The sequence below is a fragment of the Osmerus eperlanus genome, chromosome 4, assembly GCF_963692335.1.
Source record: "Osmerus eperlanus chromosome 4, fOsmEpe2.1, whole genome shotgun sequence".
Taxonomy (NCBI): domain Eukaryota; kingdom Metazoa; phylum Chordata; class Actinopteri; order Osmeriformes; family Osmeridae; genus Osmerus; species Osmerus eperlanus.
The window spans coordinates 8,372,060-8,396,299 of NC_085021.1; the positions used below are offsets into that span (position 1 = coordinate 8,372,060).

Sequence of the window (24,240 nt, forward strand, 5' to 3'; positions counted from 1 at the left end):
GTAGGTAATCAGGAAAGGCATTTACTGTTTTAAGTAAAACAAAAGAAAAAAGCACTTTGCGGGTGTACATCGATGTTGCTAAGACACAAATCAAGGAGCAATGTACATTTACACACCTGCAAAACAAACAAGTTGAACCAAGCACAAAATTATTATTTTTAATTCCACTACAAACATAAGTACATTGTTAGCTTATATCTTTAAAAAACAATTAACACTTCCACTTATCATGCCATTTCACAATGTCTAATATTTAAACATTTTTGTCTAAAATAAACAATTATAAAAGGAACATGTCATGGTTGCTGGTAACCTTTTTTTAAAGTAACATTAAGTATGCAGTGCTAAAGTTGGACGAATAAGCACCATTAAAAGTATCAATAGTAAATAGCACAAGATTAACATTAAACTAAAGAGTACACCTACTTAAATCAAAACAACAGTTTATTCTTGATTAGGGTGTTTTGGATACTAAAACAACAAAAATGTTCCAGTGTAAACTGTACCTTTTCCTTTCAATGTGAAGCTCACCAATTCAAAATCAACATGTAAATGTGCACATATGACCAAATGGCATACAGTATACACAAGTTCAGTCAAGTAAGTGCATGATACAGATGATTGTATGCAACAGACACCAAGCTGTCTGAAAATGTTACAAGCATTGAGATGGCAAAATGGAAACAGTTTTACCTGGCACACTCATGAAACATCTAGAGAATAGCAAAGCTTCTAGTTTCCTCTTTCATAAACACATTCTTAGTGCTTGTTACTCTTAAAAGTGACGCAATATGAACAATTCAATTTGACACCAGGTTTACATTTTAACCTGCTCGCTTCATACGGCAACTTCTCTTGGGATTGCTAGTACGGCTCTGTAGACTCGTAAAAGAAGAAAAAAACGGTCTTGAAAATGTCACTCACAGACATATACGCACATTCAGCACGCATGAATGGCAATCAACATCACTCCTACAGCAGACACACGTATACACGTTAAGAGCTACTTCCCCCATGCTTCTATCCAATCCTGGTGGGAATTACTGGACAGCTTGTATCATTTGACATGAACATTTTCCATTATTAGCTGTAAATTATCTGTAAATGCAATAAGACAAACGGTCTAATGGCTAGACAGTGATGTCCCTGATGTCCTTCTCAGTCTCTCAGCAGTACATACTCTTTAACAGACTCCGGTAGAGGAAGCTCTTTGACGGCCGTGGGGAGGAACCGCACGCCAAGGCTCTGTCGGACAGTGAATCGGGCCAGGCTGCGGAGGGAGGGGGCCTGGGCCACCATGCTGGTGAGCCGGGCCAGGAGCTGGGGATCCTTGCTGAGCTCCCGGGGAAGGGTGCCATCGGCCCGACGGATTTCAAACCTGCCTGCCGCCCGACACAGCAGCTCCAGACATTCCTCCTCCTGCTCTGTGCCAAGGCCCCGAGCCAGGAGGGCCACCAGCCTGGAGATTGGCGTCTGGCCCTTCAAGTTGGTGACGTGGACCTGGGCCCCGTACTCCAGCAGGACCTTGACGCTCTCGAGGTTGCCCTTCATGGCGGCCCAGCTCAGGGGTGTGTCATTGTTGTAGTCTCGGACGTTGGGACAGGCTCCGCTCTCCAGCAGAGCTCTCACGCACTCCGGGTTGTCTTTGAAGGAGGCCCAGTGCAACGGAGTGTCCTTGTTGCCATCGAGGGCATCGGGCTGGGCACCATACTCCAGCAGGAGCTCCACACAGCCTTCATCCTTCTCTGCTGCATAGTGTAGCGCGGTGCGGTTGTAGCCATCCAGGGCATTCACCTGATCGGGAGACAACGTGAGGAGGGGAAGGGTTGATAGTGGAGGGATTTACTTCTCGGACGGATGATTCTGCCGATTCATGAATTAAAAGTGTGTGTAAGTGTAGAACTTCAGTGCAGTTTAACATAAGTGAGTCGGTGGTACCTCAGCTCCTTTCTCTAACAACAGCTCCACGCAGTCTGCATCAGCCACCATGCAGGCACAGTGCAACGGCTTCAGGGTGCCATGCATGCGGTTCACATCAGCTCCCTGCCGTGAAGAGCAAAATGACAAAACGTCTTTTATCAACGGACAACAGAAAACAATCATGGCTGTAAGAATTGAGCCTTGACACCAATAGACACACCAACAAACATACTCTGCGTATGAGATCCTCCACGTTGTCATGTGGGAAGGAGCGGATGGCTGCAATAGTGCGAATGAGTCGCTCGGACAAGGAGTATTTACTCTGAATGCTTTGCATTATATACCACATAGTAGAGCTCATGTGGAACTGAGGAACATGGCACCCGGGAAGGGTGACACCACACCACGCTGGAAACCCGGGTTAGGGGTGTAGTTCCGGGCTGAAATAAAAATATATTTTTAAGTCCTATTATTCTTAGCCAAAAAAATAGAAACATGATTTCGACAAAAGAGCAGAAGATGAGGTCCAGACGTTTCATTTACCTCTTCACTCAAAAGTAATTATCTTGACATTGACATTATTTCAGTCAGAAGACCTAAGCTAGCTAGATAGTTAGCTAGAGATCAAGATATGTGGCCATATGGGCAAGGTGCTGGAACTGTGCCCTGCCCCCCCCCCCCCGCCCCCCAAAATATAAATTACATAATACTTCAGTTAGCTAGTATTAAATGCCAGCTATCGTGCACACCCTAACCCACACTATACAAATATATTGTATCTAGCTACCTAGTTAGATGAACGAAGCAGCATGCTAGCTAACTACGTTCCAAGCCTTACACTAGATGTGACCCTTGAACAACCTGGTACGTTTACACGCTAAAAAAGTAAACTGCCTGACCATTCTGGGCCGTTTGCATGGACTTCATACATCCTGACTACATAGCAAGTTAACATGGTAAACTTTTCCCTTTGACATCGCAATAACGTTTACATTTAGACTAGCTAGTGTGCTACTGCCAGCGCGTCGAAAGATTTTCATCGTTAGAGCTAGCTTGTACAGTTCAGTTTTACTAGCCAGCTACTAATGGCTACAACACATAAGCTAGTTTATTAATTTGGTAGAGATAGCTATCTGTGCAAAGGCACTACCATAGTTACGATTTTAAATGTGCACTGTATATGAATACGTTGGTGAATGTATATTTTGTGTCTATTTGAAAGCGTCACAAACCGTATTCAAATTGGTTGACGAGTAGCTTGCTTGCTAACAGATTGTTTTGCTTGCCTGCTACAGTTGACATAAACACGGAAGCGCAAATGACGTCGTCATAGCTGTCGACAACGCCTACCAGATCCAGTCAACACACGTTTATATATTGTCATATTATTTGTTTTATTTGAATGATAATGGGACGCATCCTGTGTCTTTGAAGCATAGCATAACAGCAAATTGAACACTAAACAGACAACATGCATGTACTGTAGCTTTTCTCCAAAAATAGGCATCAGATGGCTCCGTACGTAGCTCTACATGCCAAAAATACCTTCTGTGAACTACTGTCACTGGCACAAAAAAAAAAGGTAGTCCACATGGGTTAGGTAACTTGGGGTGTTAAGATAACTTGTTATCCCGTATGTAATGTTACTCCCGTCCGACAATACTACTGTTCCCCCCCAAAAAATCAAGTTTCCTAAGTATTCATGCATAAAATATGTGACACAGTAGCCAAATCAAAATAATTTATTTTTTTGTGACATTTCATACAGTTCTAGAACTTAGTGTCTCAAACACTTAAAATCAATCCATTACTATATCCTCTTTTGCACCCAACCCAAAAATAAACAGAAAATAACCCAAACATTATGGAGAAAAAAAAAGAAGCTATTCCTGTAGATTTTTGCAAGCTTGTCAACATCAATATCGTTACTGTATGTTTCTAAAATTATTTCACATTACTCAAGAGTAAGATTCTTTTTAACAAGTTAGTGCATTTATTTCATTACACTAGATCACTAGCTGCTCATACTCATTAATGAAAAACAAAACAGCCCCAGTGATTGGTTACTCATTTGCTGCATTACTAAACCGAAAGTCAATGCATCAAGTATTCTCAGCGGAAAACTCAAACAATATACAAATGTCATATGCGTGATTCTTTGCCAATGCGATTTCACACAACTTTGGGGAAACCAGCCTACCAAGATTGGAAAAGCGTTGCACTGTAGGATTAAAATAAATACAATTTTAAAAGCAATACATAACGAGTCAAACTTCAATAGTAGGTCAATCTGTCTTTGTTGAAATTTAAACGGCAAACTCACCCTAAAAAAAGCAAAAAACAAACAAACAAACTGTGGTGGATACCTGTTTTTGACAAATGCCTCGCCCTGGAAGTTGTTCAGCACTAGAACAAATACATTCTCAGACACCGCTAGTTAAGGGTTAATACACTATAGCACAGGCAACTACTCCCCTACAGTTTTAAAGTCCCATTTTACCACGACTACATTACTTAGCTGACCTCATTGACAACTCAACCTATCAAGTCCGCTATGATCATAGACAGCTGGCACATAGCACATGGAAATGGTCTGATATTTTTAACCCTTTACTTGGCTGCCAAATGAGTAGAGCTATCCATCTCTCAGCTATCAGCACTTTTAAGTCTACATCTGATACTATACCACCATTATAATAAAAAAAAAGGAAAATAAATTGTACTGATCCTGGATGTCCTGTTATGATGGATATTGCCAAGCACAACACACAGTCATGTCTGACCATAAATCTAATCCCCATTTATAAAAATGGGTTGTAAACCGAGAGCTTGACTGAATCAGAATAAGCATGTTTTGAATCCTCTGGGTGGGGGCCCCAGAAACATCAGGAAAGGTACCAGAGATGACTCAACTTAAAAATACACAGCTTTGGATCAGGGTAATGCATGGTTAAGTGACCAATGCGATCTGCCCCAAGTAGATCGCTGCTTAAAACATCATCTCTGCAAACCACAGATAGAACTGTGGTTGAATCGCCATTAGTTGCAATTCTGACAGATGTGAGCAGGTCATTAACCAGGCTCCAAATTTCAGCATGACACATTTCATGAATATACATTAGAGGACCCAATCTGCCCAATTTCAGGACAATGATTCTAAATGCATGTACTTACAATTAGCGACTTCATGAAAGAAAGAATTATTGTCATCAGTGCAACAGAAAACTGGAGCACATACATCTGCTTGCTTCACAATCAATGCATATACAGACATCAGGTAACCCTTTCCCATTTTTGCAAAATCAAGCACACGAGCAAGAGAAAAACAGAAAGGATGTCTCATTGCGTGTTAGTGATATCTTTGTATATGTACATGACATATATGCATGTTCTTTTCTTCTTAGTGCATATGTTCCTTGCAGACCAACATCTATTCTTTAAAAAGGGTAGAGGGCCGTTACAGGGCCAGTGTCCCACCTCTCTCAGGCAGAGTTGAAAGGAAATTGCCTCCTCAGAAATCACTGATTTGAAACTCGGAAAAGAATTGAGGCTTCAGATGATACTTTTTTGTTTTTGTTTCCTTTTCAACTCCTCTGTGAAAGTTCACTTCATTCGATGGCATGTTGTTGCCCATTTTTCCCGGATGTCCCACTCTGTTTCATTATTGTCATTGCAAAAGCTTTTCTTTGGACATGTCCCAGGGGTGAGAGGTGGCTACCATTAAGGTTGTTGCTTTTATATGTAATTCATTTTTTATATATTTATATATATATATATATTTTCATACATTTCTTTTTTTTTCTTTTTCCTCAATCATATGGAGTTTTACTTTGGCAATGCTGGGGGAATATTCTGCTCTTTGCCAGTGTGTCTGGGGCCCCCCTGGGGGGAGCTGCGCCGGGCCGGTGGGGGGCGTCTCTGTTCGCGGAACTTGAGGCCCCCACTGCCTCGGGGTCCGTTGCTGCGGTAACCTTGGGAGTCGCGTGGGGGCCGGCTCTCTTTGCACTCCCAGCCCCCCTCTCGCTCGTGGGTCTTGTCCTGCCTGTCTCCAGGGCTGCTCCCGCTGCTGGAGCCGGGCTCCTCGGCCTTGTTGACGCGCAGCTCCCGCAGGGGCTGGCCTGCCGCGCTGCCGGAGGGGGACGGGGCCTGGGCGGAAGCTGGGGGAGGGTAGTCCTTGGGTGGTCGCTGGCAAACCTCGGCATAGCTGAGCTTGCGGGGCTCCTGCAAGAGAAAAAAATGAAGAAAGTTATTTAGGGCTCTGAAAAGAACCCCAAAAAATCAGTCAAGGAAAAGAGCATGATTGTTTGACAGTTTCTTTGTAAATAACATTACATTTTGCAACTGCCATGTCTTACCATTACAGGGATGGGGGCAGTGGTGGTGGAGGTGCTGGTGGTGCTGGAGGCGCTGGTGCTCGCAGCAGCTTGTGAGGACGACACGACACTGGGTTGAGGCTTAGGACCAGGTAGGGGCTGCGTGGAAGAGGGTGGGTTGGGCGTGGTGGGAGGCGGGGCTGACTGCTGGGCCACCTTGGGGGCGGGGGGCTCGGCTCGCTCCACTTTCTTCTCATGATGGGTCACACTGAAGGACAGGAAGGTCATTAGTCCCAGATCAACTCCTTGGGTATGGGAACCGGCCTTCTAAAAGGCACTTGGTGCTAATTCAGTGACACGGCTCAAATTGATCCCAGTAAAGCAAACCTAAAAGCAATCCTCGCTATTGCCAATTTGAGGAAAAAAAATGGCAGTGAGCAGTACTGGTTTACAGGGTCTTACCTGGGGGCGGGTGGTCCATGGGGCTGTGCAGCAGGTTTGGCTACAGGCTGAGCAAGACTGGAAACAGGTGCAGTTTCCTCTGGGGCCGGGGCAACGTGTGCACTGGCTTCCTTACTGGCTTGTTCCGTCTGCTACGGAACACAGACCAGACGTTCATGGAACTAAACTAGTGACTCAGGAGTGGTTGCGCTAACACTAAATGGGTGATCTCATTTATATCTTAAGGTTTCACTTCTTGATCACCGGCAGGACATCTCGCATGAAAAAGCCAGAAGTTGTAAGAATAAATGTTGTGTGACAATATTAAAAACATAAATACATACACATTGTGGATATTATCCATTTGCAGAAAACTTAGAATCTCTTCTAACTAAATGTTCAAACTAAAACATGAAAGCTAGAAAACGCATAGAAAAAATCCTGAAATGGTGATTGGTGTGGTGATTTCGGGGGCTGACAGCTGATTAGCATGTCTTACCTTGTCCTTGTTCAGACCGCGCACTACGTCAGACATTCGGTTTTCCAGAACGGGCTCCCCCTGTGTGCTGACCACACTGCCAGGCAGAGGGGGGAAGTTGGTCGCAGCCAGGTCAAACTTGGGGGGTGAAAGCTTCACCTCAGCCAGGGGTGTGGGCCTCTGAAAAGGGCAAGGGAGGAGGGGGGGGTAGTGAGAGTCAGGGCACAGGAGATGTCGGAAATATCAGGCAGGTACGTTTGTTTATTTGGGCCTCATGTAGGCCAGAATGTTGCGTTCTCCACTGACGAGTGTGATGATAGTCAATTCTAATCTAACAGAAGACTAGATGTGTAGCTACCGGGATGCGCTCGTCCTCTCTCCTCCTCCGGGTGCCTCTGTAGGTACTCCTCCTATAGTGGGAAGAAAAAGGAGGCGCATACAGGTGGAGTCAAGGTCCTTACACCTGGATAAACCCTGGTGTGTTGCAGGGCAGGTGGTAAGTAGGCTTGAGGCGCAGCCCGAACCGCTAGCCAAGACCCTCAGATCTCATAATCTTGGCGCTCATCGGGGGCAGGCGTGGAGGATCATAGCTTAGGGGGAGGGAGAAGGAGGAGGAGATGGGGGGGGGGGGGGTTACAGGGGAGATTATGGAGAGAAGAGAGAAAACCCAAAGCCATTCCCCTCCACCGCCTGCCTTTCCCTCTATGCGCAGTATGTTCTCATCATCGGGTCCATCAAGGGCTGTCTAAGGGAGTAGAGTTGCATTTCAAAACAACAACTTTGCAGAAAAGCCTGAATCGGGGAGCCAGGTGGCTTTACCTTCCACGCCCAGCCATGCCGTCGTCAGTGGGGTCCGATGAGAGGTGCGGGAAGGCTGCGTTCATGTCGGTGGGGGCCTGTACCGAGGCCGGGTTGCTGGGGGGCTGGGGGCTGCGGAGGCCGGTCAGGCTCTCCTGGGGGGTCGCAGCCGCAGGGCCCACCTCGCCTGACCTCATCTGGGGCTTCACATGGTTTCTGTTGGGGGGGGGCGAGGAGGGAAGGGTGTGACGACGTGCCTGGAGCTCGCCTACACGTTGTAGGCTTCGATGTTCACACAGGCACAGCATGAATGCGGGGTGTGCCAAGGAAGACTTAGTAGACTTGTAGTGTCTGTTGTACAAATGTGGCGACATGCAACTGATGTGCCAAGGGGCATTTCCTTTAACCCTTGTGTTATCTTCGGGTCATTGTGACCCATCAGTTGTTGTGACCCACCGTCGTATTGCAACAACTTTACCACATCAAAAAACAAAGTAAAGCATTTTCTTTTAACCGTTGGGCTGTCTCAGACCCCCTACATTGCGAAGGTTAAAATAAAATTATTTTTTATTTGCTTTTGTATTGGGTAAACACAACGATGGTTCGTTATGAACCTTTGGGTCATGTGACACCGAAGGCAGCACAAGGGTTAAGCTTCTACCGTGGTGTTAAGACTCGTCAACGCATAAGACTCCAGGGGTCTCTAACCCTTTTCCTGGAAAGCTACCTGCCTGTTTTTTGCACCAACCTCACTCGTTTGACCTGATTCAACACTAGTTACCTAATCAACCAGCTAATTATTAGAATCAGGTGTGCTTGATTAGTGCTGGAGCAGGTGGCTCTCCAGGAGCAGGGTAGAGACCCCTGCGACAGATCTCCAAGCATCTTGATAAGTGGCTAGGTCATCTGCTAGGACATCTGCTAGGACAGTTTGCTTCTTAAATAATTGAACAGAGCCATCAGGGAGCATTGGTGCTTGTGAAAGTTAGTTGTCAAACCAGCATCTAAAAATAAACCTTTAAATGGGAAATGTGTCAGGGAGCAGCCCCCTTTTCATGACAAGCTGATTATAATGACGACTTTTGCCAGGGGTGACAAAGCCAGAGAAAACAAAATGGGTGGTATGCTGTCTTAATTATCCCTTCCTTCATCTGGCACCTTCAGATCAATAAGGCAGTCCTCAGAGATGTAGTGAATACAGCAGGAAGAGAAGAGGGAAGGGGAGGAGAAACTAAACCAATTTGTCCCCACTGCCCACATTCCCTCTTCGTACAACACAATCTAATAAAGTCTGACATGGCCTTGGCATGTTTGACAGCATATGCCGGTCTCTGACAAATTCCAAGCTGATTTATTCAGTTAGAAACTTCTTACGTCAGGGTGTAAGAAGGTTATGATAGTCTCCTCATCTCTCACTGTATCATGTTTCTTTGGCCAAATTGACACCTTTACCAAATAAGGCTGAGGCAACATAACCATTCATACAAAATCAAGAAAGCAGTGATGAAGTGATAAAAAAAAATCATAATGCAGTGAAAAGATGGGGGGGGGGTCACTGTTTTCAAAGCAAGGTAGTAGGCATTACAGTTACTTCCAAGACAATGACTGAAAGCTTCCTTATAGGCCAAAACGGGTTATTTATCAATAACTTACCTGACAAACTTGTATATTATATTATAGTAATTAACTTAAAAATCATTCAAACGTATTGCTTGGCAAGTGGCATGGGACCCTTTATGGATTTAGGAATGGGGGTAGCAGTGAAGCTGATTGTATAGAAGGGTTATACCTGAAGGCATTTATTACATTCTTTCTTGAATAGAGGGGGACACTGTTGGGACAGTAAGAAGACAGCGAGTGAAGAGCTTTCAGTTCCCAACAGAGCAAAGGTTACAATATCTCTGGAAGAACCCATGAATGAATCCTGTGAGACACAGTACACTGGGAGCATGCAGCATCTAGCACCACTCCAGCAGGACACACAGACCATTGTTCACAATGGTTACGTTTCTACAAAGTACCACATCAAGATCTGCGCAACACGCTGAGCCGCTGCGTTCAAAACCTACCGGTTTCTGTTGAAGGGCCGAGAGATATTGAGAGAGTTCGAGCCCGTTTTGTAGTGCCCGGGAGAGTTGAACCCGTTGACAAAGCCACTGTTCGGAAACGGTGCCTGGGGAGGAAGAAATACCGCAATGATGCTTGTTCTACGGCAAAGTACATCTCAAAAAACCTGTCCGGGCAAATGAGTTCCCCCAATTCCTTTTTATCTAGACGTGTGCTTTGAAAGGTTCTGCAGTTATCCACGTTTGTCACTAATTTGCCATAGACTTGCTTGCTTACCAGGGGGGTCTCAAAGTAGGGTGCTGGGGAGGTTGTCCAGGTGGGGGGGACGATGCCGTAGACAGGATACTGCTGCTGAGGGTAGACGGGCTGCATGTAGAGAGGTGAACTGTACTGGGACTGGGTCTGTGTCTGCTGGGCGTACATGCTGCTGTCCATGCTACGGTAGCCATTCTTAGCAAAGAACGTGTTGATGGCCTTTATTCTTGCCTGAGGGTGGGAAACAAATGTGTTTTAAAAGAGTGAGAATGAAGAATTAGCAGAGAACGACACTGCAACAATTAAGGGTGTGAAGCAACTCACCATGATGGGTTTTCCCTGAAATGTTTTTACTTCCTCTCTTAAGTATCGGTGCGCCTGGAAGGAAAGCAGTTCTTCATGAGTATGTTATCGAGGCTATATTGACTCTTCAAATCCACTGTGCATTACAGCTTTGGGCGTGTAATTATGTTGTTTTTTGTTTACCTGTTGAGCATCCGTGTCTGATTGGAATGTGATGTACCAGTTATTGTTGTGCGCAAATTCCACACTTATCACCTTCGGACAGTTGTCATTTTTAAAGAGGGCCTCCACTTCCTGTTGAAATGGAAAAACAAATCCGTTTTAACTATGGACATTCAAATCTAAATATGGTTTATTAGTCACCTCAAAGAAAATCCTTCCTCCTTTGAAATGCCAGATTGAAATACTTGAGGTCATAAAAGCCCACGAGGACAGCTGTAGACTTGAGTGTTACCTCCACGGGCGTCGTCTCAGGAACCTCCCTCAGGATGATGATGCAACGCTTGTGATTGGGACGGACCTTCTCTCCCTTCTCATCCACCTGTACCATCGGAGAGGCTGAGGGGGACAAAAGCGGGTTTGATCAGCACTATGCAACGTCACGTGCACCCAGTTTGACCACGATCATGCGTGGTTGCCTACCTACATACCCTTTGCTCCCTCAATCAAAAATGTCACCTACATCTCAACACGTCCAAGATGAGGTCCATGTCAGTGGTGTGGGCCTTGATGCCTTCCATGCTGGCGATGGTCCAGATGGGGACAAACTGGTCACTGTCCATCTGGGACATTAGGTACAGGTCCTTGGACAGGTTCTCCCTAGAGCACAAGGAAAGCAGATAAGCAAACCAAACCAAAACGGTCGCAAGTCTATCACACGTTTTATGAAGATGTCTCAAATCAAATTCCAAAGCCTTACAAGGTCATACTGAGAATACTATATTCTTCTTTACGCAAATCAAAAATGTGGGGTAACACAGGTGAGTATTATAAAGCATGGGGAATAAGGTCTATCTTGCCATACCCTCTATTTATATGCATTTATAGGAGACTCACCTAGAGAAGTAGAACTCCAGCTCTTTCTTGAGTACCTCCCGCAGGTTCTCTGAGGGGAGGGGCTGCTCGGCCGTCATCTTGGAGACCACTTAAAAGAAAAAGAACAAACATCTGTTAACTATATTAAAGGAACACGCAGTAACGAGGGAATTGTAGTCCTTTGTGCCGCAGTTTTGCCATTCATACTGAGGTCAGGACGTGAAATGTGACTGACCTGCGGTGGTGACGTCAGCAGGGGGGAACCCTGGGTCTGAAGGATCCATGCCGTTCACAGCGACCTCTGCAGCCGCCGCCGCAGGGCTAGCCTCCTCGAGGGGGAGGACGCAGACTGGGTATGGTTTACATACAGCAGGGGAAGTCTCAGAATAACCTGGAGCACAAGAGTGTCACTGATGAATACCAATTATTGAGTTCATAACATTTTTGGTGGAGCTGTAAAGTTCAAAGTTGTCTGGGTCTTGTCACCCTCTGTGATGTCGGCCTGGGGCCACTGGGAGCCATCGTCTGCCTCAGCAGGAGCCTCGCTGGCAGCCACAGGCATCTCCTGCCACACCTTGGCATTGGGGTTCAGACCTGCGCCCTTGGAGGTGACCTTCAACAAGAGATAAACCATGACAAAGAAGTTGACGAAGCCATTGGACTATGTTACGAGTTTATCAAACGGAACTTAAAAAGGCACAGCTTTTAGTAGGAAAATAATTATGAAAATGCTACGTTGAATCCTGGCTGAACTCATTGCCACCAGAGTAACAACATACCAGAGTAACAACAATTCAATCACAATTTGTTTCCATCACAAAGAGCTGAAAAACATTTTGCAAGTGTAACCGAGTGTAACCGGCCAACTCCCCCCTCAGTATAAATAACACCCACCTCATCTTAGACCTAGTCTTAAGGTGGCGTAGCTGGCTAAAGATGTATTTTTGAGGCCCTAATTCAACCCCAGCAGTGAGCAGAAGGGGAGGAAGGGGATGCTGACATTGCGATGACACCAGTTACACAAACAGAAACTTCAAACTAGTAAATAGCACATTAAGGGTGTCAATAGTTAGTATGCATAAATGACAAAAAACAAAACTCAAATTGATGTAATTTTATTGTACAGTGTGATGTTTTTAAGCAAAAAACAAAACAAAAACAAAGTTGTTTGAACACTGATTCTCGTACATAACTAAATCTTCCAACGACTTCATTACAATCGACATACTAACATATAGTATACAGCGAGCTACGGGAAGAATGATAAGTATGAACACACATGCAGTGCCATTGCATAACCATGCCTGCATTATGGGATGTCAGATACATGTTTGCAAAAAGAGTGCATAGTTACCGCAAATCCAAATCCAGCATTATAGTTGGAGGACAAATTGCCAATCTACAGTTCCAAGCAGAACATTGAAGGCATGGACAAGCCCTTTTCAATGCAGACTGCTTCTCGCCATTACCAAAAGATAAGCCTTTAGCGAGGAGTCATAACAATGCTTAAGTTGTTTTACACAAGCAATGGTCTGGCATTGACCCAAAGGTTCAGCTACACAAGATTCAAGGTGGCTCAAATGCTATTAATACACTCACTGAACGTGTTTGGGTGTACATATGTGGCTTAAAAACATACAATATGTAGAGGTGTGCTACGATATAGCTCAGTTAACCATTAAACATACTGACTACAGAAACACAGTAGCATGTCACGTGGCTGCAAAAATCCCCAACCCCTTTAGTCCTCCATAGGACCAAATTGGAGACGCTAAATGTTAAACAGTCCTGAATAATTCATGTATTGGACTTTAAAAAGGTTCAAAAATGTACGTACAAAACATAAAATCTACTGCAAAAGTGATGTATTATTTTTTTGTGCATGAAAATGGTACACATTGGGTTTGATGATTGCTCAGGACACTGGTCCACAGCCGACACCACCTGCTACAAAGATCCACCCCGTTACCTCGAAATGAGTATACGGTCTGACAACAACAGCTGTCACAACTCGACATTTAATTAACATGTACATTGTACATATAACTCAATTTTCACCCAAAGCGAGTTCACCACATTGGTTGCCTGTCTGAGTGGCTGTGTTGGACATTTATTCACATGATAACCACAGAAGGTGTGCCTAGACGCACGAGTTAGCCAGCTGTAACATCTGCTAGATCCTGTGCTAAGCTAGCCATATATCTTGGAAGCCAAGTCAGCTGACTGCGCTGCAAAGGCCAGCCAGGCAATTGCAACGCATATTATATATGCTAGCTACTTAGCTAGCGGCAGTCAAAGGTCTGCTCTAAACAATTTCTCGGTAATCAACTAGCTCTACACCGGTTAGCAAGGTACATGATTTAAATCATGTAAGATTGAGTGGCTGTGTAGTTACATGGCTCCGAACTTAGAGCCCCTGCGTGATTCCCATTAACAGCCCACCAACCAAATGGCTAAACACTTCTCACAACTTAAAGTACTGTACAGTAGCTAGTCTAGCTATAATGATTACTCAGCACACTGCTAAATTGGATAGCTTGCTAGCACGAGTAGACTAGAGCTAAATTTATTGATGACAGCTGTGCACAGGCAGAGACAGACTAGCGCCCTTTGGCTAACGCCCGATTAGCACGTTGGATGAGATAGCTAGCGAACGCGTTACCAGTAGTTAACCAGACTAGTCTAGTTCTACTGAACCAAGGTTGCAACTAGCAACTTGTTATGCTAACGCTAAAAAGATGTATGGAACCCTGGTGGCTAACCAACTAGTAGCGCACGTGTAATAGTAGAGCATCTAAGCAGAATAGATGCCCATACATTTGTATAGTGTTGGCAATGATTCAAAGCGCTGGTAAGAACAGAACCTGAATGTGGTGCGATGGTAGAAGTTGAAACGAGTTATCGTGCTAGCTAGCAACGGTGTTAGCAAAGCAGCAAGCCAAGCTAGCTTGCTACGTGACTATAGGCCGCAACTCACCATGCCGCCTGACCCTCCACCGATCCCAGGTGGTGTTTTGTCCTTCCCACTGGTCTTCGGTCCCGGATCAGCCTCCTCCTGCAACAGCGGCGGCTCTCCGCCCTGGTCCGAACTCATCGGCCGCCCCTGGGTCACGTCTACCCCGTCGTGTTCTCCCGACCCTCCGCGTGCCACCAACTCCTTTTACCAAAGTGCCGGCTGGGTTCAGCAATCTATCCAGTTATCTCCTGCTAGACTTGTTTAACCAACACAGTAAGCTAGATTGCTAGCTAGCTGCTAAGTAGCCAGGGCTAGCAAGAAAGCTTGCTACCTAGCTATGAATCGACGTCTAGTGTAATTAATCAAACTCGGAAGTCAATACACTAAATTCAAAAATAAAGGCAATGTGCAACTCATGTTATATCACCGTACTCTATAATGTCTCATCAGATATTTCAACTTGCGTCAAAGCCGTGAGGCGCATTCCTAACCGGGCGACCGAAGCGGACACTGGGGACACGCACCTTTCCTAAGCGCAGGCAGACATTGGTAGTCCACCAACATCCCAGCTAGCAGTGCGGGCACTAAATGCCCCATGAAACCCTTTTCTTCCGCTTCCGTTTATCCAGAGACTGCGAGAATCAATCTCTTTTCATTGATGTTCCAATAACTTTGAGTAAAAACAGGCACATGCAAGTACAAAGAACATAAGAAAAATGTGTAAAGCACAGTGTAATTATGTTTAAATAAATACAAAATTAAGCCTATGATATTATTTCCAAATTGTAGTTCCTTTCCAACTTTTGTTGCAGAATCAGTGCTGGTTTCTGGATTTTCAGTGTACATGGGATTGGCTAAAATCTGTCATTTAATTTTTACCTGAATAAATGGATGACCCCAGCCTTTTGGACATATTTATTTACTTATCTTCACATTCAACACAGGACCCAGATGATAGTCTCTCGTTGATGAACACACCAAGGAACTTAAAGCAGAGGATTCTCTTCACTTCAGCTCCATCCATGTGAATGGGGGCGTGTCTGTTCTTGTGAAGGTCATGATGTCATATGAGGGTGTGGGGCATTTGTAAAGACGACCTTTCCTGCAAATGGAGTGGTTCTCCTTCTACACACTCTGATTTAGCATGTGTTTGGTCTCTGACAGTAAAACAGAGGATTTCATGCACAAGACCCATTCTTAAACTTCTAATTCAGTTGACGTCTACAAAAGCCTAAATCCTAGACACTTTCCACAGCGCGCAGAGCAAATTAATTCTGGAGTAAATTAGAAAAAAAGTAAAAGAATCCAAGCAGATGAGTTATGAAGTGGAAAGTAGCAGCATTTCCAAGACAAACACAGATGAGGCCAGGCAGAAAACACACATCGTCAAAAATCTTCTGCTAAACAAATGCATAGAAAGGTGCATATCTACAATGACAACAGGAAAGTTATAAATCTTCGTCCGTCTCCTTGGGTGGAGCAGCTTCCTTCTTCACTGGCAAGGCCTTCACGGCTGGACTCTCTTCTTGATCACATGCTCCATGTGGGCATGCTCAGTGGTGTCTAGGCTGACGTTGTACTTGGCCAGGATCTTCATGATGGGCCTCAGCTTCAACCACCACTCCGTCTTTGGGATGCGGTGCCTGGGGGACATCGGAGGGGGAAAGAGTTGGTGTTCAAAGGAACGGTGTGGCACGGTTAACATTTCCACTGGTGATTCATCCACTGAATCTGTATTTCTGGCCTCACAGGCATGCGTACACAACATATGAGAGAGTTCTTTGGGGTCTTACTCAAAGTCGGTATGATCCTTCAGCTCGGTTAGAGGCTGGAAGGTCAGTGATCTCTTTTTCATCCCCAACATACAGGCAGAGTCAGGTGTGTTGGCGAAAATACGACCTGTAGGACAGGACATGGAGTCAGTTCTCCAGTAAAGGTGTGAGGGCTAAGCGCTGAAATGAATTATATAGTCATAAAAAGGTAATCAACATTTTCAGTTATTGAACTGGAGACAGATTTGTGGCTATTTGTTTTTGGGGACACACCATGGCGGTAACACTCCTTCAGTTTATCAGTCAGCCACAGGACAGACTTTGCTCCCATCTTTGTTCCAAAGGTCCTGTCGAAAGGTGTTGGAGTACCACCCTGGTAAAATATATATATTTTTACATTTAGTTCTGGCATGAAAATTCACTGTTGGGAACACAATTTTATTATTTCTCTTGAAACTATAACAGACTTGTTGCATGTGTCCCAGGACATTCTTGCGGCAGTCGAACACGCCCTTTCCCTCTTCAGAATACAGGTTGAAGATGAAGTCAGTTGTGTAGTTGGGATTGCAGCTCTCATTCCTGTCCAGTAAAAATCCCAAATAATGTATGGGCTTGAGGACATGTAAATATACCAGATGTACAAATGTGTGTCTGAGTGTGCACGGATGAGTGTTTGTGAAACTCACCTGAGAATCAAGCCTCTCTTCACTGTCGTCTTCATCTTCTCAACCAAATGCTCGACATTTGCCTGAAAACCGGTGGGACGATTACACATCGCAGTGGCGACGCTTCCAGTTTATGCAGTTGTACTAGCCATTGATGAATGGAAAAGTACCAACAACATTTCTAACCTGACTGTTCCCACCTGACTTGCAGAACCCAATCATCTCTTGCTATGTATAAGGCATATCAAAATCAGGGAGGATAACTCTCTTAGTTACAGGGGGGACATGTCTTCCTCCTCAACTCACCTCCAGGTCTCTGATGCCAAATTTATCCTCGTAGATGTATGCAGCGTCGGCTCCTGCCGCCAGCCCTGCCATGGTGGCCAGGTATCCACAGTGACCCCCCATGGTCTCAATGATGAACACCCTCCTCTTGGTGCCAGCTGCAGACTGCTTGATCCTGTCACAAGTCTACAAGTAAGTGGCGGGGGGGGGGGGGGGGGGTGGATGAGAGGTTAGTCAAACAGGAATTCAAAAACAACATTGACAGTTGGAATGATATTTGAATGGCAGGCTTCCCCTGCATTTGGTGTTGCAGGGGAAGCCTCTATTACATATGACCTGCAGTGAGCCTCAAAAGCCTTTGGACAGTGTGTGACACACACGTTATGTTGGTTCTTTGCTGCCACACTTTCAGTGAAACAGGCCACCATGACCATTAACTTTAAGTACAGACAGGAAAAGAGAATTTGAGGGTATTTCCATACACACTGGCTAATCAGCAGGGCCTTTATCACCAATACAGTAGACAGCATCCTCTAATAGTCCATTAGGTCTTCCCTGGTCTACCTTGTTGTTTTCTATTAATGAACTCATCAGTGCTTGTATTCTTGTTATTACAGATGCACCAACAAAAGGTAAAAAATGTTTAAAAGTGTAAAAGCCACAGTTGTAGATGCATAGTGGTTAATCAGGGCAAGACTACCTCAACGATGGTGTTCAGGGCCGTGTCGGCGCCAACACTGAAGTCGGAGCCAGGGACGTTGTTGGAGACGGTGGCGGGGATGACCACCATGGGAATGCACAGCTCCTCGTACTTCTCCCTGGCCTGCACCATCTCCAGGCCACCCACATACGCCTGCACGGGTGATGGAGAGAGAAAAAGGAGCATGGTGACATTGGTGGACCTATGGTGCAGGGCTCTACGTGGTGGTCGACGTGAACTTTGTCAATGAGAGACACCAACCACAATGGAAGAACCTGGGAGAACCTGCCACTCTCACCTCAAAACCACCAATTATCACCAGAGCATGGATGTTGAACTTAGCGATATTCAGGCTGATGTCCTCAATCATCTTAGAGGGCAGCAAGCTAGACATGGGAAGAAGAGATTGTGTGTCAAACAAGAGAGCCTGTTCTTCTTCTTCTTGAGTGTTGTTAATGCTAAACCAAGAGATCCCTGATCTTACCGCTTGGTTCCCAGCTCAGATCCCCCCTTTCCAGTCCAGCCACTGACTGCAGTCCAGGCAATGGGCTCAATCTGAGGGGATAGACAAGAAATGTATTCATCTGAAGCCATTTGCTAGATGGTTCTACCATTCCTCAGTACAGCTCAAAGTCTACATTCAGAGGAGGAAGAAAGGTGGATGACCGACCTGTCCGTGAGCGAGGCCCTCGAAGCCGTCGTGCACGGCCAGCATGTTGTGGCCCTGGATGATGCCCATCCTGACAGCGGAGCGGACGGCAGCGTTCATACCGGCGCAGGGGGCCCCGACGTTAAGGATGGCCACGTTGATGTTGCTCTGGTGGAGGTCAGGTGGGGAAGTCGTGACAATACAAAACACTGAGGAAGTCTCATTGTGGTTCTATTTTCTTTATTGAATAGTATTGAAATGTTGTGTACTTCCTAAACTGTGTCCTGTGTACTGTACAGCAGTGACTATAGCCTACCTTGGTATCAGGGGGGTTGATGTGAGCCAGCAGTTTGTATGTATTCCAGTTATTCTCAAAACTCCTGCAAATAACACATAAAATGGATCTGTGTTGGTGGACTGTGGACCTTATCTGGAACTTGAACTAGAACTGGACAGCGCAGGTACCGACGATAAACAGTTTCCATCTTACTTTCCCCTGAGCTTAATAGCGTCTTCAAATCGACCTTCAGCCATGGCAGAAGTCACATCCTTTGTCTATCGGAGAAGGAGAGAAGGAGAGGGAGAAAAGTACGAATGATACTGATTCTGTAACCAGCCCTCTAGGGAATACGAAGAGCCAGCTCTGGAAGAAGAACGGTCAGGTGAGCAGGTCTCACACAGAGACCGCATGCTCGCTCACCACTTGCACGCACTCCATGAGGGGAAGCCTGATGGCCTGGTTCCCTGACAGGCTGACCACGCAGGCAGGGGTCTCGGGGGTGGCCTCCAGCAGAGCCATCACTGCCTCAACGCCCATCCTGCTGCCCTGAGGGTCACAACACACACACCCCTCAGATATGTGCCCCCCACACGTGACCCAACCACTCGCTAACAGGTGCGCACACGCAGAGAGAGATGATGAGGTGGGGAAACAGCACCTACCAGGATCCTGTCGAAGGCAGAGGGAGTGCCGCCTCTCTGCACGTGTCCGAGGACTGTGGTGCGAGTGTCAAAGCCCAGCTTCTTGGTCACCAGCTACAGACCAGGGAAGCTGTTACCAACAGCCCCACTACTCACTCCACAAGTCTGTATGAAGTGTACGTTGAACGTCTTGAACCGAGATAGAGAAGGGAGTACCTGCTTGATGTTCTCAGAGGTGATGGGCTTGCCGTCCCTGTTCATGGCTCCCTCAGCAACAATGATCACATTCAGGCGGCAGCCTCTGGCTCGTTGCTAAGGGACGCAGACACAAAGGAACATCAAGTCTGCTTCTCAGACGTTCACTGTGGAAGTGTGTGTGTGTGTGTGCTTGTGACACGTACATTTGCCAGTCTCCTACACAGATGATCCTCCCATCCCTCATCTGGAGGCATTTCAGGAATAAAGACCCAGTCAGCGCCGCACGCCAGGGCTGTTACCAGGGCAAGGTATCTGGAAAGAACAAACAGAGTCACAAACAGTTTAGATGCAAATACAATACAACTGTGCAGTGGCAGTTACTAAAATTCACTTGATTGAAGCGTTAAGATTACAATGTATCACTTTGCCTTTGAGCTAACACTGCGAAGACAATCTCACACCATGCAGCACAGGAGTGTATATTTTGCAAAAAATGTGACTGGAAGGATGCCCCTTCCCCAAATTATTACAATCATACATAAACACAGTTCCACCTGCTAATTGGGTAAATTGCACCAGCAAACTACAAGTCTCCACCCATTTTGATCGTTGGCCAAGTTTGTGTGGCTCAATGCCAGTTGCGTTTAAGTAACGAAGATAGAGCCCATAGTCTCATGTAACAGACAGATATGTTCACAGCTGAGACGTGTAGTTCACAGTGTCTGAACATACTCCAATATGTCCATCCTGATACACGGCTCATGTATTCAATAACACATGTCAGCATGGCATTAGCATGTGTCCTATGTAGTAAGCATGATACTTGTGGGGGAACTATATTCTTAGATTTGTGTATGTGTCAGGTATTTTGCAATGGCATCCCCCCTGATACCAATACCCAGTTTTATTCAGACAAACGTCACACTCATATACTGACCCACAGTGTCTGCCCATCACCTCCAGAATAAAGGTCCTCTGGTGGCTGTGGGCAAACGGGAAATATCAGTTTGAAATGTCAGTTAAACCCCCCCCCCCCACACACACGCAAAAACAGGGACAACCTGCCTCTAAAAATCACATATGAAAAGGAGACTGGTCAGTTGTAAGAGCTGCGTTGTGTGTCAGAGTGGTGATTCACCTCTGGGCTGTCGTTGTGATGGCGTCCACCACCTCTATGATGCGGTGCAGGGCGGAGTCAGTGCCGATTGTCATGTCGGTGCCGCAGAAGTCATTATCGATGGAGCCCACCATGCCAACAATGTTGAGATGTGTGGAGCTCTTAGCCTGGTCATCGGTGATCTTACCTGGAGAGGGAACATGGATAAAGTCACTTGGAGTCATTCAGGCACCGGTACACCAATTCACCAGTAAAATTGTCTTGTTGCTGTTTCCCCAGCATGCCCTCCCTGTCTCTCACCGGCTCTCACGAGGTCAAGCAGCAGCTCGCTCCACTCACACCTGAACTTGTTGGCGCCGGTCAGACTGCCGTCGCCCCCGATCACACACAGGTTGGTGATGCCCAGCTTGACCAGGTTGTTTGCCGCCTGCATACGGCCCTCTCTGGTCTGGAAGTCTGTGCAACGGGCACTGCCGATAACAGTGCCGCCCTGGAGAAGGATGGTTGGAGCCTCACTCATCCAATCACACTCAGAAATGTTTTCCTGGACGGCTTCCTGGATTAAATCTAGGATAGAACTAAGAATCTCTGCGTTCTTTTTGTCTAGAATACAGCTTTATTTTGTGTCTTCCAAAACCAGAAACATATAGACATATTTAGAACAGTTGGTTCGCTGAATTCCTAAACTGTCTTAGCATGAAACAGAAAACTGCATTCCAAATTCTAATTAATTGATTGAGTTTGTATTGACACAGTATGGGATAGAATGTTACACAACCTAATACAGGTAATACTGGACGGTTGTCCTTTAAACAAGATTTTCCCCCGGGCACCTGCCTATCTTCCCACCTCCCATACCCTGAGGCTGTCAGCTTTGATTACTGCCTGCTCCCTTCCCCTCTTCAGCCTCCGATCACAGAGGATGGTACTGCTGGCCGGACTGTTTGTCATTGGCATATTTATGCTCTCTCCTCACACTTCACCATCCATCTGGTGTTCAGTTATGGTACATGCTAAGCTGCTAAACATAGCCACTCATCACCAAATATCAGATCTCAGATACTAGCCAGATCTTTCTTGCACTAAACACCTTACACATCATAAGTTAACTCCTGGTGCCTTCTCATTGGGTTTATTAAAGAAGGGGAGTGGCTACTAAGGATAGTTAAAATATGCCTATAGAGGTATATGACAAGCTTCAAGTATCCAGGTTGTCCATATTTTGTTATATTTATACTAACAGAATTTCTTGTTGAGGGGCAAGACCAACAAGATGTGGGCAAACTACTTTCTGTGTGTACGTTAAGCTTGAGATTCTAATGTGTCAAAAGTTACAATGCGGTAAGTGCAGTGTGTGTGCCTTGACAATGTGCCTGTTAGATGTGTTGAAGTGGTTTGTTCGTGGCCTCACCAATTGCAGCATCATGGACACACTCTCCCATGTTGCGGGGCGAATGTTCACCCCCCCGTCCACAAGCCCCTGGTAGCCCTTGAATGAGACGGACGGAAAGATAATCAATTGGACATTCCAATCACTTACTACTACCAGAATAGAAGTCTCAGAATGTCTATATATTTTCAACAATGGGTATTATTTGAAGCAGTGGAGTGGCTCGGGGGTCGTAAACAGTGAGGTAAAATGCGATGTGTTTTTAGTACTGCTTTACTTCATGAACAAAGAAGACTTTCGCTCCCGTGTAGAGGCCGACTCGAACTGTGGCCCTCACAGCCGCATTCATACCTGGGACAAAGATGTGGAGAGTAAATATTTCAATCACAGACATGAGACCCGGCTCACAGTGAGGCCCATCCATTGGCCATGCATCAAACCACAACCACATCTAATTGATATAGAGGGCACAATCTTGTGACATCATACGAAAATAGCCCCGTAGACCAAACAGACAGGGTTGTCATGGCGCCCATGGACGGTGTCACCCGCATAGTTTTCAGCCCAGCGTAAAGGCCAAGTTGTTTACATTCAGACCGTGTTCTGGGGGAACTAGCAAGACTGGGCTTTAGTTTCAACAGAGGGGCAGCTGGGGAAGGGAACTGGATCTTGTCCTTCATGTCACTGCAGATAAAGGTCAGTGACTCTATACTTAGCGCGCAAAGAGGAGAAACAGAGGAACGAAGGGTGAGATATGGGGGACATAATAGTTCAGATCAAAAGGTTAGGGGGTGATATGCAGCAGTGATGTAACTCAGGCAAAAATAAACTACATATACTATGTGTGGTTACAGCTAACAGGTTACTATGGTAGTTCGAGCACAATGTGTGGTTATACAAACATATCACCCTTTACAACTCTTAACAGGTACCCAATTACGTGTAAACTGTCGCCAAATATTATAGGGATGTTGTCAGATATAAATGAACTACAGAGTATCAATTGTCTTCAGAACTGGTTAAGTACAAAATAAATATACAACTTTGCTTGAAAAGAACACTACATACATGTCATTTGTTAAAACCCTGGTCAGAATGAACAACAAAGCCCTCACTTCCTCACTACTACACTGTCACACACACATGTTCTCTAAGGGGCTTAAGATCCCATCCAGTCACCTGTACTCCAACTATTCCCTCTAGCAGTTAAATCTCTAAAAAAAAGTGCAAACGAAAAATACTGAATTGAGATGACCACTGGAAATTCTAAACACGACCACTGAGCAGCTGTGGTCTTCATACCTTGGGCATCGCCTCCGGAGGTCAGCACGGCGATGGAGCGCCCTACCCCCATCTTGGTGGGGTCCATGCTAGGGGGAACAGTGGACATGCTGCCAGGAGATCCCGATGAGCAGGTAGAAGAGGAGAAAAACAGGAGGAACCAGGAGACCTGCTACCTCTTCATTCCCTCTGCTTCTCAGACAAGAGGCTGGTGGGGACACTGGCTTTATAGGACCAACCCTTTTACAACACCCCGCCCCCCACCCCACAAGCAGGCTGGCAGGCAGGCAGGCAGGCACACTGTACTAAATATACATCAGCAGGCTGCACTTTAGAAGCACAAAAGATTACTGTCACGTGAAACAGGACTGGCAAAATGAAAATGATTTGGTATCTTGATGGTGTGAGATCAATGTTTTTTTTATTGTGCTTGGCCATATAGGACTTGCAAAAGCAGAGATCCCACAATAGTGAAATCTTAAGGTATTTTGAAGTTGGATTCTGTCCACCAGAGGGCAGTGGACACATGGAGCTTGTAGATATCTCTGCAGTTGCTCTTGAGACCCAGAACAGCGTAGAGGCGCTCAGCAGCCAGAGGTTATAAATCGTTGAAGCGTTTTGTATTACATGAACCTTTATGAAGTGTGTTGAAAGTTCATATACCATTCATATTATATTACAAATATGAATTAGAAT

General features: G+C 45.6%; 3 protein-coding genes across 4 annotated transcripts; all 3 read right to left on the reverse strand.

Moving 5' to 3' along the window:
- Positions 1–5: 5 nt before the first annotated feature.
- Positions 6–3,293, reverse strand: asb8 (ankyrin repeat and SOCS box containing 8). The gene is made up of 4 exons (XM_062458565.1): positions 3,153–3,293; positions 2,153–2,360; positions 1,939–2,043; positions 6–1,794 (listed from the first exon to the last, which is right to left on the reverse strand). Exons 2-4 carry the CDS (start codon positions 2,279–2,281, stop codon positions 1,159–1,161), a joined length of 870 nt encoding a protein of 289 aa, XP_062314549.1. The 5' UTR covers positions 2,282–2,360; positions 3,153–3,293; the 3' UTR covers positions 6–1,158.
- A 354-nt stretch (positions 3,294–3,647) lies between these two features.
- larp4aa (La ribonucleoprotein 4Aa) lies at positions 3,648–15,133 on the reverse strand. Of its 2 annotated transcripts, XM_062458566.1 has the most exons (17): positions 14,588–15,133; positions 12,097–12,223; positions 11,846–12,001; positions 11,632–11,719; positions 11,258–11,394; positions 11,030–11,133; positions 10,759–10,869; positions 10,597–10,650; positions 10,294–10,503; positions 10,020–10,123; positions 9,740–9,781; positions 7,972–8,166; positions 7,511–7,562; positions 7,174–7,332; positions 6,696–6,826; positions 6,276–6,501; positions 3,648–6,141 (listed from the first exon to the last, which is right to left on the reverse strand). In XM_062458566.1, exons 1-17 carry the CDS (start codon positions 14,702–14,704, stop codon positions 5,746–5,748), a joined length of 2,409 nt encoding a protein of 802 aa, XP_062314550.1. In that variant the 5' UTR covers positions 14,705–15,133; the 3' UTR covers positions 3,648–5,745. The 2 variants fall into 2 exon arrangements, with proteins under 2 accessions (XP_062314550.1, XP_062314551.1); XM_062458567.1 differs by lacking the exon at positions 9,740–9,781 and having other exon boundaries at positions 14,588–15,132.
- Positions 15,134–15,466: 333 nt separating this feature from the next.
- On the reverse strand, positions 15,467–23,750 carry pfkma (phosphofructokinase, muscle a). Its single transcript, XM_062458571.1, has 22 exons — positions 23,566–23,750; positions 22,541–22,614; positions 22,285–22,362; positions 21,174–21,363; positions 20,895–21,060; positions 20,694–20,738; positions 19,960–20,068; positions 19,775–19,870; positions 19,580–19,672; positions 19,338–19,463; positions 19,128–19,192; positions 18,954–19,017; positions 18,659–18,805; positions 18,473–18,543; positions 18,287–18,374; positions 17,989–18,141; positions 17,310–17,474; positions 17,025–17,086; positions 16,806–16,917; positions 16,612–16,711; positions 16,360–16,465; positions 15,467–16,209 (listed from the first exon to the last, which is right to left on the reverse strand). The coding sequence occupies exons 1-22, from the start codon at positions 23,651–23,653 to the stop codon at positions 16,074–16,076; spliced, it is 2,334 nt and encodes a 777-aa protein (XP_062314555.1). The 5' UTR covers positions 23,654–23,750; the 3' UTR covers positions 15,467–16,073.
- Between the last annotated feature and the right edge of the window lie 490 nt (positions 23,751–24,240).

Bases quoted from the DNA above. Each gene is read 5' to 3' on its own strand.
- asb8 (XM_062458565.1), bottom strand. From the start codon at position 2,281: ATGAGCTCTACTATGTGGTATATAATGCAAAGCATTCAGAGTAAATAC. The intron at 2,044-2,152 runs GTATGTTTGTTG...TCTTCACGGCAG, and splicing joins TGGAGGATCTCATACGCAGA to GGAGCTGATGTGAACCGCAT. The intron at 1,795-1,938 runs GTACCACCGACT...TCTCCCGATCAG, and splicing joins TGTTAGAGAAAGGAGCTGAG to GTGAATGCCCTGGATGGCTA.
- larp4aa (XM_062458566.1), bottom strand. From the start codon at position 14,704: ATGAGTTCGGACCAGGGCGGAGAGCCGCCGCTGTTGCAGGAGGAGGCT. The intron at 11,720-11,845 runs GTCAGTCACATT...TTTTCTTTTAAG, and splicing joins TGCTGACGTCACCACCGCAG to TGGTCTCCAAGATGACGGCC. The intron at 7,333-7,510 runs GTAGCTACACAT...TGCCCTTTTCAG, and splicing joins GAGAGGACGAGCGCATCCCG to AGGCCCACACCCCTGGCTGA.
- pfkma (XM_062458571.1), bottom strand. From the start codon at position 23,653: ATGTCCACTGTTCCCCCTAGCATGGACCCCACCAAGATGGGGGTAGGG. The intron at 20,069-20,693 runs GTCAGTATATGA...TGTTCTTTCCAG, and splicing joins GTGATGGGCAGACACTGTGG to ATACCTTGCCCTGGTAACAG. The intron at 19,193-19,337 runs GTGAGCGAGCAT...CTTCTCCGATAG, and splicing joins TCATGGAGTGCGTGCAAGTG to ACAAAGGATGTGACTTCTGC.